The sequence below is a fragment of the Suncus etruscus genome, chromosome 5 (genome assembly GCF_024139225.1).
Source record: "Suncus etruscus isolate mSunEtr1 chromosome 5, mSunEtr1.pri.cur, whole genome shotgun sequence".
NCBI lineage: Eukaryota > Metazoa > Chordata > Mammalia > Eulipotyphla > Soricidae > Suncus > Suncus etruscus.
In genome coordinates, this window is record NC_064852.1 from 75,964,629 (window position 1) to 75,984,171 (window position 19,543).

Below are 19,543 nucleotides of genomic sequence, written 5' to 3' on the forward strand. Positions count from 1 at the left end.
AAAAAGAGACTGATTAAATGTTATAGTGTCATTTATTATTCAGCCATTAAAAGTATGAGGTAAATTTCTACAGATAACACAAAGATTTTAATACAATTAAGTGGGTAGCAAAAGATACATATTATATATATACATATTCGTGAATGAATGTTATATAAGAATACATGTAAATGTCTGTGAATTGATGAGCAAATCTGTTAACAATTCTACCTTATGTTTTTATTTAAAGTTGAATTAAAGTGTTTATTTATTTGGGGGAGAAGCCACACCCAGTGGTGCTCAGGGCTTATTCTTGGCTCTGTTGTCAGGGGGATCACTCCTGGAAGGACCTGAGGGGGACCATATAGGATTCCAGGAATTGAACCTAGATCTGCTGTGTATAAGGCAAATGCCCTACCCACTGTACTATCATTCTAGTCCAAATATCTTTTCCTTTAAACCTTTTTGTTCTATGAATTCATGCTTTGTCATGAATACATTTTATAAGAAAAACAACTCAATGTTGCAATTTTGTTTACAATAAGAATTAATTCATACATCTCCAGAATATCTTCATAAAGAAAAAGTAATATTCTTTAGTCTTTTAATGTCAATTTTTATTAATATTTATTATATGTTTATATATGTATTTGTACATTAGTCAATAACCTGTATATTGAAATATATTCAGATAGTCATAGAGTTTTAATACTTGAAACTAGCAATAATTTGATAAGACCATTTTATTTCAGTAGCTTTTTGTTCATAAGGAATAATATGGTGGGGGTTAAGGAGCTTGGCTACATACAGCAGAATCTATTTTGAAACACTGACACCATATATGTCCCCCCGAGCACTGTCAAAGGTCATTCCTGAGCAAAGAGCCAGGGATAACCTTTGGGCAATGAATATGGTCCCTCAAAAAGAGAGAAAATCCTCATAATAATGAAAACTTTATTTGAATAATTTATAATTTTGAATCATAAATATATTGAGGTACCTATTATGAACTTTCTTTGTTAAATGATAGTATTGTGATACTAAAATACCCTTTGACTTAATTATATATAGTTGAGATTTTGTAAATATATGTACCATACCTAGACAAAAGAGCCCACACTAGAAGAATGGGGTTACTTACCAGTAATTGGAGTTCAATATACTCCAATTTACTCCACAGATCAACATATTTTGGAATTATTCCCTTCTACCACCTCAAGGAATCAGAAGCTGTTAAAATGAGAATTTCCAGAAGGTTGGCACAACCTTGAGGCATGTGCCAAGTGCTGGTTGATTCTCCCTTTTTTTTTTTTTTGGTGCATTCTTGTAATTCTAAATACAGAAGATATGGTGCACACAGTACAGCTAGCCCAATCAAAGAACTCCAGGTAGCAGTTGAGAATAGTATCACTTATGAGTCAAAAACCGAAGAAATAGACTTCCAAAATTACATTTATTTCTTACCTTGAGCTTGCAGTTTTCTTAGTAATTTGGCATCTGTGTTATCTAGAAATTCAGCATTGCCAACATTTGGAGGTCGACCTTTTCGACGTCTCATTCTGGACTCTTCTCTGGCTCGTTGTCTATCTGGGTTTGGTGGTCTTCCTCTACGACCTTCCATGGCCCTGATATGGGGAATGACATCCTCTTCTTTCAAGAGACACCACTGCATTCCCTTTTAATTAACATATTAGGAAAACAGTATGTTACAAACAAAATAAATACAAGTGAAAGTTCACTGACAGGGCTGGAGCGGCGGTGCAAATGGTAAAGCGTCTGCCTTGCCCATGCTAGCCTAGGACGGACCACAGTTCGATCCCCTGGCATCCCCTATGGTCCCCCTAAGCCAGGAGCGATTTCTGAGCACATAGCCAGGAGTAATGCCTGAGCATCATCCGGTGTGCCCCCCCAAAAAAGAGAAGTTCACTGACAAATTTATACCTGCATCTACTAGTATAAGTAAAGATGTATGATCCATATCACCATTTCTAAACTAGAGTAACAGACAATAAAGTTGGCAGGGCTTGAAAAACTAAGTTATCTGATGAACTTTTTCCTCTTTTGGGGGGTGGGGTTTGGGGCCACACCCACCCAACAACAGTTAAGGGACCAGCTGCATGCAAGGCAAATGACCTATCCAGAGTGCTATTGCTGCGGACCACTGATGATTCTTAAGAACTTCTCTCCAGGGTTACAAATCCAGCTAAATATTAACTTATTCAAATAATATAAAAATTTTTATTTAAAGAATTTTAAAGCAAGCAGAATCAAGAAGGAACAAATTAGAACATTAACATTTTCAATAATATGATGTATTATGAAAGAAAGCATACTTGAATTTGAATTGCTGTCTATCATGAAAAAGAAAAGCAATCCAGACTAAGATTAAATTAATTAAATCTATTACCTATAAATTAGCCTTGCTTCTCCTATAAAATAAATCCAACTGAGATTTGATTAAGTCCCCTATATTATTTACTCTAACTTCACAGGAGAAATAGAGTGAAAAATGTATTTAATCTGCACAGAAAATTCATTCATTTAGAAAAGTCTAAAAATGATCCTAGTTTCTTTAATCAGTAAAAGATGGTTTAATAGTGGGTAGGTTAAAGTGCTTTAAATAATGTATTTAACAATCCCGACATATGGGCTTTCCTATGACTCAAATAGACAAATTGTTTTGAAGATTAAGACAATTAAATAACAGTTTTAGAAATGTTTGCTATTTGATATTAAGTAGTTATTTAAAGCATTATAATGGACCATGGTACTCTTATAGGAAATATGACTCTTTTATTTTTGAAAGATACATAGAAAAATGCTGATGAAATAAAAATATACCTTGCTTTTACAGTTATTATGAAAAGAGATGGGGCTCGGGGTAGATTACAGATAGTTTTTGCAGCAAGATGTTGAAAGATATCAATTACTGGCAGCACTCTTTTCTAGAGAAAGATTCTGGTGGCACTGCCCTTTATGATTCCCAATGACTCAAGAACTACACAATCTCTTGTGCACAACTAGGTATATATGACCCTAGAAGAGAACTGCAACTAAAACCACAGTAAGCATCAATCATCACAAAAATAAAAATTAACCAAGGGAAAGAAAGGAGAAAAGTAGTGAAAAGGTATATTTGTTAAGGATACATAAGAAATAATGCTGGTTATATGGTAATTTCAAAAGCTGATAAAAGGGTACATGGTATATATTACCCTCTTTTATTCTATGAATAAAATAATCCTTCTAAAAGAACTGTTCCATTATTTTTTATTAGTGGATTTACTTTTTATGTGGTGGTCCATCTGTTTCTAGTGCTTGGAATCAAATACATGCAAGACAAGTGCCTTTCCCACTGTTATCTCTTCTACTCAAGAGATATTTAAGTATCAATGTTAAGGAAATTATTTTTTTTATTCTCTGTAAATAATTTCAAACCAAGATTCTAGCTTGGATCATCGTGTTAATTTTACAACTAAAAGTTATATTGTATACCATGATTCCTGAGGCAAGGAAAATGGGTATGAGACATATTAACTCTCATTCATACTGACATTAACAGATGATAGCTGTATGTACACCACATTTCAAGCACTTTGATTTGTTTCAAACATTTTTGTTTAGTTCTGGGCACAAGCTTGTGTGCTTAGGGTGCACTCCAGGCAGTGTTTGGGGGACCATATAGACAGTAAACTGTCAAAAAAGACAACTGGTATTAAGGCAGAAATTTAACCCCTAATCTCTCTGGCCTTTTAGTTAGTTCCAAAAAAAGAAAAAAAAAACAAAAAAAACAAACAACTCAGGTCTCAGAAAGTGAGGCGGCATGCAATGTTACTCATGAGCCACACCCAGGCCAGGTTTTAAATTATCTTATTAGGGCCAGAGAAACAGGAGAGCAGGTGGGTGTGTTCGTTCACCCTGCATGTGGTTGACTGGATTCTATTTCTTGCATCACAAATGGCACCCAGAACACCTCCAGCAATGATGACTGAGTACAGAAATAAAAATAAGCCTGAGAACTGCCAGGTGTGGCCCTCACAAAACAGCAAAAACAAAACTAAAACATTTTATTAATAACAAAATCAACTTCTAGGAAAGTTGTAAAGGATTTGCCAACTCCTTTTATCCAGCTGCAATTTTTATACAGCTAAAATTTTATTTATCCAGGGTTTTATACTGGTGTCAAAAAAGAAGTTGATTTCCAAACTCATCAAGTTTAGTGATAATATAATTTAACATTTCTATGCATGGCATATATAAAGTAAATATCTTCTTAAAGTTACATATTTTGGGAAATATATTGTCTGCTAATTTCTTATTTTCGGAACATGGGGAATTGATGTCAGGAAACCTAAAGCTTATATTATACTTTTAATTAAATGAGTAGTTAAAATAATTGTGGACCAACAAAAATACTTGCTTTTCTACGTAAACTACTTTTCAGAAAAAGCCAATTCAATTTATAGCAATAGATACAAATGTTAAATGCTTATGTCAGTCAGAAATTATACATCAAAATTTAGTGTAGTAAATCCTTTTATAAATTTCTAAGACCAAGAAAATGGTTTCATAAACATAACTTGACATTTCATAGTCAAGAAAAACATTAAAGTTAATATGAAAAAAAACAAAAATTTTGATGAATTTTCTTACATCTGTTTCACAATTATGCAGGTTTATATTTAGCTGTTTTATGATAGGAGAGATCAGTGAGAAGCTGATACAAATAGTACAACTTTAGAAATTCTTTTTGTTATTGTTGTTTTTTGTTGTTGTTGTTTTTTCGGGCCACACCCATTTGATGCTCAGGGGTTAGTCCTGGCTAAGCGCTCAAAACTCACCGCTGGTTTGGGGGGACCATATGGGATGCCGGGGGGGGGGGGGGGAATCGAACCGCAGTCCTTTTGTGGCTAGTGCTTGCAAGCCACCTTACCTCTAGCACTACCTCACCGGCCCCAACTTTAGGAATTCTTAATCTACTAAAAAATAACTTCATCATAAATGGCTGAGTTTAAATGTGAAAAAATAATTTGCTAAAAGATGGATGTTAACTATTAAAAACAGCCGAGAAAGATACTAGTAAGTAACTAGATTATGTTCTAGTAAGTTACAGGAGAACACCTTAATATTATGACTTTTAATACCTTAGCTCCATACTGGACTTATACAGCTGGCTTCCTAGTCAAGGCTTTGCACAGCCATCAAAAGTCTTACCTGGCAGATTAGAGACATAACTTTTCAGACTGTTAGATTTCTGATACTGAACTTTCATGTTCTCAGTGTCCAAATGTGCTCAGAGGTATGTTGTATTAGATGTGACAGTTAACAGCAGAGTTGAATTAGAACCCTGGTTGTTGACTCCTAAACTTTTGTTCTTAACTTATTTAAAATAATTACCAAAATTACAATATTGCCAGAGACTGTGTTAACTTTTTTACTGTGAAGTTTCCATTTACTCCTTATGAAAAAAACTAAGATGTTATTTTCTGACAACATTACATTTATTATTATCCCCATAAAATCCGATTCTCTGAGCCAGTGATCCTAATGTCTATTTCTTTTGTATCTTTCAGTTTCTCTTTGAACACTGGATTTTCCATGAACGCAGGTTTTCTAATTTATGTCTGTAGAAAAATTAATTCATAATTTTCTTTGTGAGAAATGCCCTGGGGAAATTTTTTCTTTGAAGAAAATAAAAGCCTAGTTCATTGTTTGCCATTGTTTTTTTGATAGAGCAAAAAAAGAAAGGCACTTCAGTAAAAACTCTAGACCGCATCTCATGGTTATAAACCATTAAAAAAAATATCATTTAAAATTGTATCTTAAATAGATAAGGCTATGTAGTCTATGTTTCTTTTAACTTGTGTCTTTGTATCTCCTTTTATTTTCTTGCATACAGTAGACACTAATTATTGTGTGCTCTTTAATTTCCAGGTTGAAACTATATAATTATATTGGTAATAATTTTGGTTACATGTTTAGTTCCCTAAGATTTACTAAAAATATCAAAAACTCTTTTCAAAGTAGATTATTATATTTTCAAAATAATTCTTGCTATTTATTTTAGAACTATATATTCATAATAAAATATAGACACCTTTTATCCCCTAATCTCTATATTACATTTTATATAACATACACCTATTTTGTAATTATCAAAATCTGTCAACCTTACTATATCATTGTGACATTTAGTAATAAATAAAAATCATAATACATCTGAGGTTTAACAAGGTCTTTGAATTGTGATAGAACAAAAGGTTGTAAGAAATCTGTTTAATTAGTATTCCTTTCAAATGGTTTCATTGCTTAAGAGAAGTGATATTCATTAGATGGTATGCCAGTATAGCATGGATTTAACATGGATAATAGCTCATTTTGTTCTATTAAGACTATCATCATTAAAATTTGTTTATTGTACTGTTAAGAAACATCTTACATCTAAGCAGTGGTAGATACAAGTAGCTAATTCTACAAACTCCACCTCATACCCCAGGGTTGGGAGGAGTATGGCTACACTTGTTGGTGCTTGAATTGATGAGAGTGCAGAGATCAAGACATTTGCCTTACCTGAGCTCTGCAGCCACAATTGTTCTTCCGGCATCTCATAATTCCCTGAGCACTAGTTACATCCAAGAGTATTGCTGGCCTAGCCCTCCCAAATATATACGTGCAACTGATATCTTAATCTCAGAAATATCTTGAGTAAACTATTAATTCAGGCTGGGGAAAGAGCTCAAAAAGCTGGAGCACATATGGCATAGGTTTGAATGCTGACACTTCAGAAAGTGATCCCAAGCACTAGGCTGAGAATAGGCCCCTCCTCTCAGCATGAATGGGTGTGGACCCCCAAAAGAAAAAAACAAACTATTAGTTTATGCATAACAATGCACGGTTATTAAAGAGGTATTAAATTCTAGCAAAAATGAACTTTATTTTTTTTTTAGTAAAGCAAGATAGTTTTTATTGAATAAAATTTACTTACAAAGACATGAGAGGGAAAGGAAGAGAGAAAATGAAGAATACATATTCAAGAGAAAACATAAATTTCTCCAGAGGGGAAAATGCAGAAAGCGTCAGGCAGAGTTGTAGAAAGAGTTATGTAGAAAGCAGAAAGAGTTGTTGATACAGGTATATGCTGACACATGTTCAAAGAAGAATGTGGGCTTCAAAGAGCAAGCCAAAAATGAACATTTCTTAACTTTCACTTATAAATTCAGAATTTTGGGATGCTAGCATTATAATTTTTGAAATATGCAAAATTATTACTTAGAAAAAATATGGACAATAGAATCTTTACTTAGAAAATATTACAATTAATCCTGTTACTTATTTAAAAATAAGTTTATATATAAACTATATATAGTTTAATATATGAAGTAGAATCAAATTTATAAAATATGAATCATTTAAAATGTAGAAAAAATAATTAGCTGTTCACTAACTACTAGTATATTTATCATTAAAATGTTAATATATTTCCTTCCATACTTACCATCTGCAAAATTTGGGTCTCAGTAACTATGTAATCATCATACCATTTATAAGAGCATGCATACTATAAACATGTTTAGGTCATCACTGCATGGTAACAGATTCATTATATTATATAATTATATATTTACATATTATATTTTCTCTAAAATTAAGCCAATCAAATTCATTATAGCCTTATTTTTAGAAAACAAATTATAATTGTACATTATTTTTTGAATTTTGGGCCACACCCGGTGATGCTCAGGGGTTACTCCTGGCTATGCACTCAAAAATTGCTCTTGGATCAGAGATCACATGGGAAGCCAGAGGATCGAACCTCGGTCCGTTCTAGGTCAGCTGCATACAAGGCAAATGTCCTACTGCTGCACCATTAATTGTACACATTTTAAATTAACTAAAAGATTATATAGTAATCTTAGAAAATATAAAAAAATCATATTCAGGGGCCAGAGAGATAGCATGGAGGTAAAGCCATAGGATTGCCTGAGCCTGCCAGGAGCGACTTCTGAGCAGAGCCAGGAATATCCCCTGAGCGCGGCCGGGTGTGACCCAAAAACCAAAAACCAAAACAAAACATCATATTCAAAAATAATCTGAGAGAAAATAAATTTTCCAGTGTATATGATTTAAAGAAAATTATCAAGAATAAATCTTATAATTAATTATAAATCTTGAGGCATTACTTACCTTTACTTGTTCTCTAAAAGTATCCTAAGTGAATCCTACTCACTCATTTTTTTTTTAAAGGAGAGAAGTGCTGTTAGAATTGCTAACATTTTTCCCTCATAGGATGTTGAAATCTTGACAACTTAATAGGTTTTGTATTTAGTCATCAAACTTCTCTGATTAAAATTATCTCTCAATAAGACAATGTGCATTTGTATAACACTAATTATACCTAATAAAAAGTGAATAGATGTCAAAGATCATTTAGCTTTGTCTAAATGAGACCTTATAGATTTAGTTTAATTACCAATGATTTAAAACTATGTAAAACTCCTTTCTGTATTGGATAGCAATTAACTTTCCTTTCAGACCAAAAGTCTAATTTAAAAACAAATACTTTTTTACATTACCTAAATTAAATATAAGGAAAATATTTTTGATAGAATGACAAGTATGGTTCTAATAACATGAACATAATATTAAAAAGTAAGAATTTTAAAATAAAAAATTATTGGCTTCTAATATATTTTAAAACTTAAAAACTGATATAGTATATATAGGATATATAAAAGATTGATGAATTCACTAAATCCTGAAATTCTCGCAAAGTATTTAATTTGAAGTAAACATACTTTTAAAAGCTGTTTTGTTTGTTTGTTTTGTTGTTTTTTTTGTTTGTTTTGCTTTTTGTTTTTGGGCTACACCCGGTGCTGCTCAGAGATTGCTCCTGGCTCAGGACCATATGGGATCCCGGGGACTGAACCCAGGTCTGTCCTGGGTCAACTGCGTGCAAGGCAAATGCCCTACCACTGTGCTATCCCTACAGCCCCTGTTTTTTTTTTTAAAGAAAAGTTCTAAATACATCAGATAAGGAAGTTAAAACTTAGATAAATGTATTTTGGCATTTTGGAATGACATAGAACAAGCCAATGAGTCTAGGCATCAGGTGTTCCCTTTTTATAAAGCCAAGGGAAAGGCAGAAGATAGTACAGTGGGTAGGGTATTTGCTTTATATGTAGCCCATCAACATTCTATCTCTAGCATTCCTATGGTCCCGTGAGTAGAGTCAGTAATGATTCCCAAGTATATAGTCAGGAGTGAGTACAGTACCATAAAAAGGTTCCTGAGCATGACAGATGTGTCCTCAAAACAAAACAATTAAATATCAGGGGTGGGGATGGAAAAAAGTAAGGATGGTTGGGTGCTTGCATTGCATGAAGCTGACATGGGTTTGTTTGCTGGCACCATATGGTTTCCTGAGTACCACCATGAGTAATTCCTGAGTGCAAAGCCATGAGTAAACCCTGAACATCATAGGATTTGGTGTGTGGGGGGTGTGTTTTGGCATGGTCCCAAAACAAAACAAAACAAAACAAACAAAACAAACAAAAGGCAGGGAAATCAGTAGAAAATAGAATATGTAATGATTGTAAAGCAACAGTATACATCAGAAATCTTGATTTCTAGTTATATTTCTGCCTTGTTGAGATTGCATGACTTGAAAATTTCTAACATTTAAGGCCTAAGAATAAATATTTCAGAATGAAGAAAAAGTTATAGAAAACTTAGAAAAATGAGATTAAGATAGGATAGAAAAGACTCTGTTCATTGGGAGTAGCTGTAGAATATATTAACTGCTAAATATCATTTCTGGGTATATATTTTAATGGCCTAAAAGGGACACAAGTTCAAAAAAGAAAAATATATCAACTTCAGTTGTGTAACTATTTTAACATTCTGAAATATTTTCATGCATATTATCTCATTTTACCATATTATACCCCTGTAGCAGAAGTATACTTATTTTTCTATCTTGCAGATAAATAAATGGAGGGAAAAGACTATAATTTCAGTGTTCAAAAATCACAAAATATCTATGTATTAACAAGAATTTAGATTTCCTCAGGAGAGAGAACTAGGACCTCAATCCATAAAGACAATAAAGTGAAAGGGAATAGCATTTATCTAGTTCAATACAAATACAGCAAAGTCAAACATTAAAGGAAATATATTGGAAATAAGGTCTCAGAGGTGGATTCTTTATACTGAGATAAAGTGAGATTATATAATTAATCCAAAGTGAAAAGGGAGCTGTGGTCATATATTTGAAAATCTACACAATTAACTGAAAAGTTAAAATATTCTGAATAAAAAAAAAAAGAAAGCATCTCACTCAATTTTGAGGATTCAGCCCCTTACCTCCAAATCATCACATTTGTGAAAATGAATCATGTAGAGTGAAATGATCAAAAAATAAGTTCCCTTCCCTCAAATAAAACATACTTATTCTCATTTGGATAGACTGATTTAGCATGGTCTTCCTACAAATTTTGTTTAAAAATCTATTTGCCATGTACTTATTTTTAGATCTATATAAACCTGAAAATTGACAGAAATAAGCAAAAAGAAGTTTTCTTGAAATCAGAAAAGAAAGACATCTACTATGTCAAAGTTCCTTGTTACTGAAAGTGAACTGAGACTTAGGTGAGTGTTCACCATAAAGTTTTATATTTAGTTATATGAATTAATTGACAGAAGCAGAGTGTAGTGAAATTTACTTAATTTAGGTTATGGTACTATTTTTTGGTTTAAAGACTATACTTTTTAAAAATCGGATACCTGAGGTCCATCTCTGGCTTCATAGAAGTCACCCACTCTTATTTTTGCATTGAAGCTGAAATTGTCCCTTGAGATATCCATTATTCCATTTCTGCTGAGATACTGAAAAAATCACATATTTTTCCACTTCAGGTTTTAATAGTTATAACCCAGCTTTGATGTATAGCTATCTTCAGAACACTAATCTTTAACATTTTCTATCAAGGGGCTATGGATTTTTGATCAATTTGGTTACCTTAGTCCCATACAACAGAGTATTTTGCATCAAGGAACTGAATTGGAGAAAGGAGTAAATTATTTTTTACCATCCACATGCTTAGCAGGCACCACACAGATGTTACTTAGCGAAAAGCATGTACCTTTATAACTTCAGGATACTGCCTAAGTTTCTTTCCACATGGTGCATAATATGCTACTTCTCCTTGCAGACGTCCTCCAAAATTCCTTATTCTTGTCTCTCTCTGCCAGCTACATACAAATACAAATAAGAATTATAACATTTAATTTTATTTTGCATCAACATCATCATCATCATCAGAATCACCACCACCATTATCATACTCACTCTATTACCATTCTAGCTCATTCACTTTTTTTTTTTGCTCTTGTTTTTTAGGGTCAGGGGACATTATGAAGTCCCAGGGGCTGAATCAGGGTCAGTTACTGCCCTAACCATATGGTCCTTAAGATACTTAATTGTAAAAAAAAAACAAAACACACACACAAAAAACAAAACTTGTAAAAAAAATTCCTGGAAAGCATGGGGAACATACGAGGTGCCAGAGATAGAAAGTTCCACCAGGCAAAAAATATATTCTCACCTGCTCTACAAAAAGCTTTTACAAGAATAAAAAGTATTGAAGTAAACATATTCTATAGAAGCATGAAAAAATACAATAATTACCAAACATAGAACTAAAATATATATATACTATTAAATTTATACACTTAATGAATAAAGCAAAATCAATGACATTTTAACAAATATCAAAATTGATTAAAACTTTTAGAAACTTTAATTGTAATATGCCAATAAAATCAAACTGGTTCTCTGTTCTTTGGGGCTTATGTACTTCCAACATAAATCTGTTCCATTTACACTATTTTAGCTAACTCTGTTCAAATCCTTCCATTTCATCCAAAATTACTTTGTCTTTTTACTTTAACTTCAAAAACACTCGACCCACCAGTTGTGTCATTGCCATTTCCAGTTTTGTTCTTTTTTTCAGATATATTCTTGCCTCACAGTGTGATTCCAATTCAGCACTGTGATACTTACTTATAGGAGCTAGCTGAAACTTGAGTTTTCTGATCTGTTAAGTTCTATGACCTCTCTATTCTATCTTATGTTCTAGTAAATATAATGTGGCACATTAATACCTTTCATCAATAGTAGGGAAAAACAAAAAATATGCATAATACATGGGTTAAAGGCAAAAAAAATCTTATTTGCATACCCATATTCCAAAGGAATACGCAGTTCACGTTCATCTGCTACTCTTCTCCTTTTGGATGTGCCTTGAAGAAAATTCAAACAATAAACATAAAAGATTCATTTATGTAGATGATAACCGTTGATGATTTTGAAATTTCCCTCTAAGAAATTAATTTTAAAGATTATTTTAATGTAGTTCTGCAATGTACATTAGCTTTAAATGGTTTTCAACAAAACACACTATATAAAGTTTTTACTTTTTCTCAGTATGACAGAATTCTTTTCATTTTATCTAAGAAAAATATAATACAATGCAAAAAGATGCAACTTTCCTCTCATTCTGTTATTAAATAAACGGCTAAAGAAGTACAGAGGAATAAGCAGAGATTTCAGAGAACTGCAGTTATTTTACTTGAAAATATATTTTACAATACTAAAAATATTCAAAATTTCCCTTATACACTTAGACAATGCAGTATTATTACATTCATACATACATCTATACTCAAAAGCACTACTAGGTCTTCTAATTAGTCTAAAGTACACACGACAGTAATTATAACTACTTGTAAAATTTTTCACAGGCAAGTCACACAAGCACAAATATATTGTAAGTCAGCAGGTTATCACTTTGGTATGGGTTAAATGAAAGCAAAATGAAACTTCCAAGAAAATTGTGAAATAACTAACAAAATATAATACTTTACTATGTATTTCTCTGTCAGCTAGTGAAATGAGAATGAGTGTAGTTTTGGAATTGTGAATGTAAAGTATTTTAATGGAGATCTCTAAAAGTTTATAAAAGATGAAATAAAATACCTGGCATGTTAAAAGAATAGAAATTATTCTCACTAATACAAATGACACTGGTTGTGTGCTGGGCAGACATGCAATTGTACCTTAACTAAGTGAGCTCATTTTTTATGAATACAAAAACCTCCAACTGTCAATCAAACTCCAAATTCTAGAAGCACAAACTGAACATAAAAGGAAAGTATTGAAAAATCAAGAGTTGTCATCAATCAGTTTCTTAAATTGGATGCAGAGAATAAAAATGGTCATGGGCCATATTCTTCCAAAATAAACGCTGACCTTTCTTAGCCAACGGAAAATCCAACTGGAATATGTGATTCCAATGAGATCAGTACACTGTATAAATATCCTTGATATGGTCTGACTTCGACTTTATAATAATAAAAATAAAGTGTAGGTACCAGAGTGTGGACTTGAAGTAAGTGTGGAAGAAGGTGTGCCAAGAAAAGCAGGTGTCTGGGTTTCAGAACATAAGGCAGCAGGAGCAGAGCCTGGGGCTTTTGCTATGTGGAGGTTACGAGGTGTTGAGTGAGCTGTGAGACTGATGGAAGGGCTTTTGACAGAGGAAGTTGTTTTATTCAGTTTCATTGAAGTTTTCTCTCCTTCAGTATCACTATCTGATTCATCTTGGTCTTTATCATCATCATCATCATCTTCTTCTGATCCTTCTGTATCTGATTCTGAATTACTATCTGATTCTGGGAAGTAAAAGAAGCATTTGTATATTATAACTATAAAATGATCAACAGTTTTCAGTTTGTATCCAAATGGAATAGTTCAGGAATCAGCATCTGTGACTGAGAACTCAAAGTAGCAGCTATCCTGAAGTATAGATGTAAAAATTATTTTATAAGCCATTTGAAAACAATGTATCAAGCTTCAAGTCCTCAAAATTCTTCATTAAAAATATTCATTTTATTCAACACTTCAATCATAAAATCAGTTCTTGTCACATGACACTATTTACATGATGAATTCTGTTTAATGGATTTAAAATCATCTAGAACTAACAGAAATATTAAAGTATAAAAGGAAGAAAGAATTTATAATTTAATTGATTTCAATGGCTTAAGAAGTCTGTAATGCCATCATCCTTGTCTCAGCTTTGAGGTAAGATAAAATATTTTTGTAGAAATTCTTGACTTTTTGGCTGCTACTTTCTAAAAGTTTAAATGCAGGACTTTATCAAACTTCTCAGTCTTCACAAGACTTCTTACAGAAATAATTGCATAGGGTAGTTTATTAAGGTGATAACATGTTTATTGCAGCTATATATTCTTAGTGAAATCTACTCCTACAGACATGTATATTCAATTATTCCTCGATTAAACTCGATAAACAGAGGACTGATACTTGGGATTCTAACAGTTTCTAGAATAGATTTTGTGGAACTGTGTTTTGTGTAGCACAATCTACCTAGATTGATGTACATTACAAGAATTACTTCTTAAAATTCATCATACTGATAATCATGTCTCATGCAAAACTGTGCCCATGCAACCCCCCAAAAAATACCAGGATAAATTGTTCTTACCTTGAATCAGTACCTTTTAAAACCTTACACTTTAAATTGGACAATTGAGTGTATTTTCTATTTATACTGACTGCTAGAAAACATACAATTAGACCTGTGGCTGTCAAATTAAAAAAAAATCTCCAAAGCATCTACTTTTATATTAAAATTTTAAGTCATATATGTTAAATTAGTTCAGTCTTCTAGTGAAGGAAAAAAAAGCTACAAAATGAATCAAAATTAATTCAAGGGGGTACTTTCACATGCTATTTAAATAAATTCTGTGTTACTGAGTGACAGCTATAAGGAATGATACTCCTGGTACTTTCTGAATGCCTGTGATTATAATTTTTACCTATACTATGATCTCGTGACACATTTTTCTAAATAGAAAAAATGAAGATCAAAATGGACGAATGAGGGGTCCTGAATAAAAATGAAGTTTGTGACATTATTTATTATTTCATACATAATCTATATTCACTTTATTATTTGGTTAATGTTAAATGAATAAAAAGCTGATAATACAAGATTTTCAATTTCTTACCAGCTCTTTAATAGAAAGGCACACAAAGTGTGGAACAATAAATGACAAAGATTCTAAGTGTGCATATTTAAAAGTTTTAAAATGGTTTAGTTCACTTATCATTTAGAAAAAAAAATAAAAGAAAATAACCTGATTGGCTGTCATCAGATTCATCATCTTCCTCATCTTCCTCATCTTCTTCTTCATCATCTTCCTCTTCATCTTCATTTGAATCTTCAGAATCTTTACTACTGGGAATGTCTGAATCTGTTCCTCTGAACTGTTCTACTAAAGATTTTGCAGGATGAGAGTGATGTTGTGATTTTACTGTATTTATATTATTGCTAACTGTTTTTTCCTTTCCTTGACTATGCAAGATGGGAGAGGCAGAGGGCATTACAGTTGTCTGATTACCAGGGTTTCTTCTCCCACTTGTACTCAAATTTACAGGTGAGGAAAAAGATGTACTACTTGCAGTAGCAATGCATTCATTAATCTTACTCTGCATTTTAGTTTTGGTTGTAAGTGCTAGAGGAGCTTCTTGAATGACACTTTGAATAACACCATTTGGTTGATGATTACCTAAAAGTGCATTTGTCAAGAATGGATTAGGGTGGTTATTTTCTAATATTTGTTTTGGATGTGCTGGTGAACTAGAGGTTGCTTTAGAATTTGACAAAGCTGCAATAACCTTCTTCAGGCTCTTAGATGATTCTGGTTTCTTTAACTGGGCTGGGAATGTCTGTTTAAATTGTTCCTGTTGAAACAAAGGTTAAAAAACAAGAACAATGTCACAAGAATAAGTGTCACAAGAACAAAGATGACTCACCCTCCCAACTTCTTTCCCCTTCCATTTTATATTTTCATAAATGTTTTCTTTGTAGAAAATATCTTCCTTAAAGACTCTGAGTCTTATGAAAATCTATTAAAAAGATTTCATTAAAAAGAAATATAACCCAAAAATTGCTCCAAATTTGTCTCATTCAAATTCATTCATTGCTTTTATCTGTTGAATTTCTTTATCTCCCAACTCCTTCATTCTACTCATTACTCCTTGTTGTATAATTGATATCCTGAGATATATTCTGGCTTAATATTCTGAGAGATTTCAGTCAAATATTTTCAACACAATATCAATGGGAACATTATAATAAAAACAATTAGGAACATTTGATGAGAAAATACATTTGTAATATCATTAAGAAATACAACTTGAATTTGTAAAAAGGACAAACTAGCTATGGTCACCTCTGTGTAAATAATTAAGATGATTAAAAATAAATGGAAGGGAAAGAGAAAAGGACTCTCATTCACTGCTGTAAGAATGTAGATTGAGTCAAACTTTTTGGAAATCAATATGAAAATTCCTTGAAAAATTGAAACTGAGCTTTCATCCAATCCAGCAAAACTGCCCCTGGGATCATACCCTAGAGCCTTCAAACAATATGCAGAAAATGCCTCTGCACTATTATGTTCATTGCACTATTCACAATAGCCAGAATCTGGGAATAACTCAACTGAGAACAAATGAATGGAAAAAGAAACTATGGTATATTTACATTATGGCATACTATGCAGCTATTAGGAAAAATGAAGTCAAGAAATTTGCTTATACCTGCAAAGATATGAAGAGTATCATGTTGAGTAAGTCAGAGGGAGAGGGACAGACATAGGGTGATTGCATTCATTTGTGCAATATATATAAAAAAAATACTATGAGAATAATACCCAAAGACAATAGAAATGAGGGCAAGGAGAGCAGATATATGGTAGGAAACTTGTCACAAAGGGAGAAGTGCAGATAGGGCAGAGAAGACCACTATGACAATGACAGTTTAAAATGATCACTCTCGGCCATAACTGGGTGCTGAAAAAAGATAAAGTGCTATACATGATACCCTCTGAAAGACAGTACTTCAGAACACAGTACCTAAAAAGGAAAGAGGGAGGAGGTGTAAAGAGAAAAAAAGTATCTATCATAGAAGTAGTCTGGAGGGTAGAAATGGGAATAATATTGGGGACATTGGGGATGGTAAATATGTACTGATGAAGGGATGTCACTGAAATATTCTATGAAACTCAACCATCAACAACTTTCAAACTCTGTTTCCCAGGGTGATATCTGCCTTGCTCACAGGTTGAATCCCCAGTACACCTATGATTCCCTGAGCCCCACCAGGAGTAATTTCTGAGCATCTCTGGTGTGGGCCAGAAAACAAATATTAATGCAATAAAGAGAAGTCAAGTTATTAAAATACTTCAAATAAAGTTTAAAAACTCAAAACTGTAGCTGGAGCGATAGCACAGCGGGTAGTGTTTGCTTTGCATGCAGCTGACCAGGGTTCACAATCCCATTATCCCATAAGATCCTCCCAGCCTGCTAGGAGTAATTTCTGAGCACAGAACCAGGAGTACTTCTGGGTGTGGTCCAAAAACAAAACAAAACAAAACAAACAAACAAACAAAAAAAGCCCCACTAGAAGTGAATGTTGGAAAGTGAATTCTGTAGATAACTGGTAGGCTAGAAATTAACATCAGCATTTCTGTTAGCATCAATTTCATGGTCTTTAACACTCAAGCCAGCAAACATTAGTTGGATATTCACAAGTATAATTGCTGACAGACTACCTTATTAAACAACTAGAAGTGCCAGTACTAATAAGTACTAAAAAATATATTAGCTTCATATAATTTAACAGCTTATTTAGAAAATAAACTTACAAAGATAATTATTTTCACATATTTTTGTACCTAAGGCAATGCCTCACAAAGAGGAACTGCTTAATTAGTACTTATGCAGTGAATAAAATATGAAAAATAAGATTAAATAATTACATTTACTTTTAAAAGAATTCATTTGAAAATTTAATGAAAATATTCTATGTAAATGTAAATATTAGATGTCCATACAAGTATATATGTTATGCTTTGTTTTAAATAGATACTGAATTAAGTAATAAGCAAGAAATATGGTATATTTGCATGACTTCTAATGTATCTATCTGAGGTCATTTGTATATATTTTTATAAATAGTAAATTTTCCTCCTAAATATAAAGAATCAAAACAGTCATGACTTTCCCTTTAGGTATATGGGTTTTTATTAGTTTATATTTTATGTTTAAATTTTGTAAAATTTATTGTTGCAGACTATTTAATATCAGTCTAATCATTTCAGTCTAATACTGAAAGATTTTCAAGATCAGGAGACGAGATATAAAAGTGGAGATTGAACCAGGGTCTTCTAAAAGCAAATGCCTTACTTTTTATATTTATCTCAGACTAGTATCAGTTATTTTCCTGTGCCATATATGTACTTTTAGGATTTGAATGTTAATAAATAAAAATAATAAGAGGAAAGAAAATACACACAAATTTCTTTACAAAACTTGGTGTTGATATCCTGAATTGTGTGTTTAATTAATATAGGATGTTCTTGTAGGAATAGATTGGGTAGAGACAAAGGGAAGTGGAGGAATTGGTGGAGGGAAGAGGACACTAGTGAAGGAATTGGTATTGAAACACTGCATGTCTGAAACCCATTCATTTGAAGAGAATGAGGGCTTTTCCAAATGAGGAGAGAGCCTTCATATAATTTTTTATTACCAGTTTTGTTAGAGCATTTAAGCAAATGTTTTTTTTTTAAATGATTAAATGGCAGCCATATAGAATTCTTTAACATTGCAAAACATTTAAGTTCTTTGAAATAAATCTCAGGTGCTCACTTCGGCAGCACATATACTAAAATTGGAACAATACAGAGAAGATTAGCATGGCCCCTGTACAAGGATGACATGCAAATTTGTGAAGTGTTTCATATTTAAAAAAAAAGAAAAGAAAAAACTCAGAAGTTTTGTATAAGTATCTTTTGATATAACTCTGTAAATTTACTTATCTTTAAGTATAGCCTCAATGGAAAGTCATAATATAACAAATACTTTTAAATTTGCTTAATTTACTTATGGTGATATGATTGTATGTCTTTAAGATATAATAGTACATTAAAAATTTAAAGTTATATACATTATTTCAAGATAAACTCTTACTTAATTTAAAGGTTCTCATGTACAAGTGAGTCAATCATCAGGGAGATTATTTTTTTGACATCCCTCACCATGAGACACTAATTTACTTATTCTGAGACAATCCCTTTCAAAGGATTCAGAATCATCCCATTCTCAAAGAAGTCTTATTTTTTTAAGTTATTTTCTTTATACTTTGTTCTTACATTCTTAATATACTTTAAGACTCCATAGATAAAGATATTGTGACATTTTCCTTGAGAAAAAAATGGATTAAGGACCTTGATATCAGACCTGAAACCATAAGATATATAGAACATCACATAGGTATAAACATTCCATGACATTGAGACTAAAGGCATCTTCAAGGAGGAAACAGCACTCAAGTGGAAGAAGAGATAAACAGATGGGACTATATTAAGCTGAGGAGCTTCTGTACCTCAAAGGAAATAGTGCCTAGGATATAAAAGCCAC

General features: G+C 32.4%; 1 protein-coding gene and 1 non-coding gene across 2 annotated transcripts in view; one reads left to right on the plus strand and one right to left on the minus strand.

Annotated features, from left to right (window-relative positions):
• BAZ2B (bromodomain adjacent to zinc finger domain 2B) overlaps positions 1 to 19,543 on the minus strand; it is a 200,794-nt gene that overhangs the window by 70,442 nt on the left and 110,809 nt on the right. Inside the window, exons 8-13 of the mRNA XM_049773091.1 lie at positions 15,199 to 15,805; positions 13,411 to 13,707; positions 12,219 to 12,279; positions 11,121 to 11,229; positions 10,762 to 10,863; positions 1,444 to 1,654 (exon numbers count right to left, since the gene is read on the minus strand). Of these exons, the coding sequence (XP_049629048.1) occupies positions 1,444 to 1,654; positions 10,762 to 10,863; positions 11,121 to 11,229; positions 12,219 to 12,279; positions 13,411 to 13,707; positions 15,199 to 15,805 (1,387 nt within the window). The remainder of the gene's footprint in view (positions 1 to 1,443; positions 1,655 to 10,761; positions 10,864 to 11,120; positions 11,230 to 12,218; positions 12,280 to 13,410; positions 13,708 to 15,198; positions 15,806 to 19,543) is intronic.
• On the plus strand, positions 18,765 to 18,871 carry LOC126010513 (U6 spliceosomal RNA). Its single transcript, XR_007496538.1, has one exon. It is a non-coding gene; the product is annotated as a U6 spliceosomal RNA (small nuclear RNA).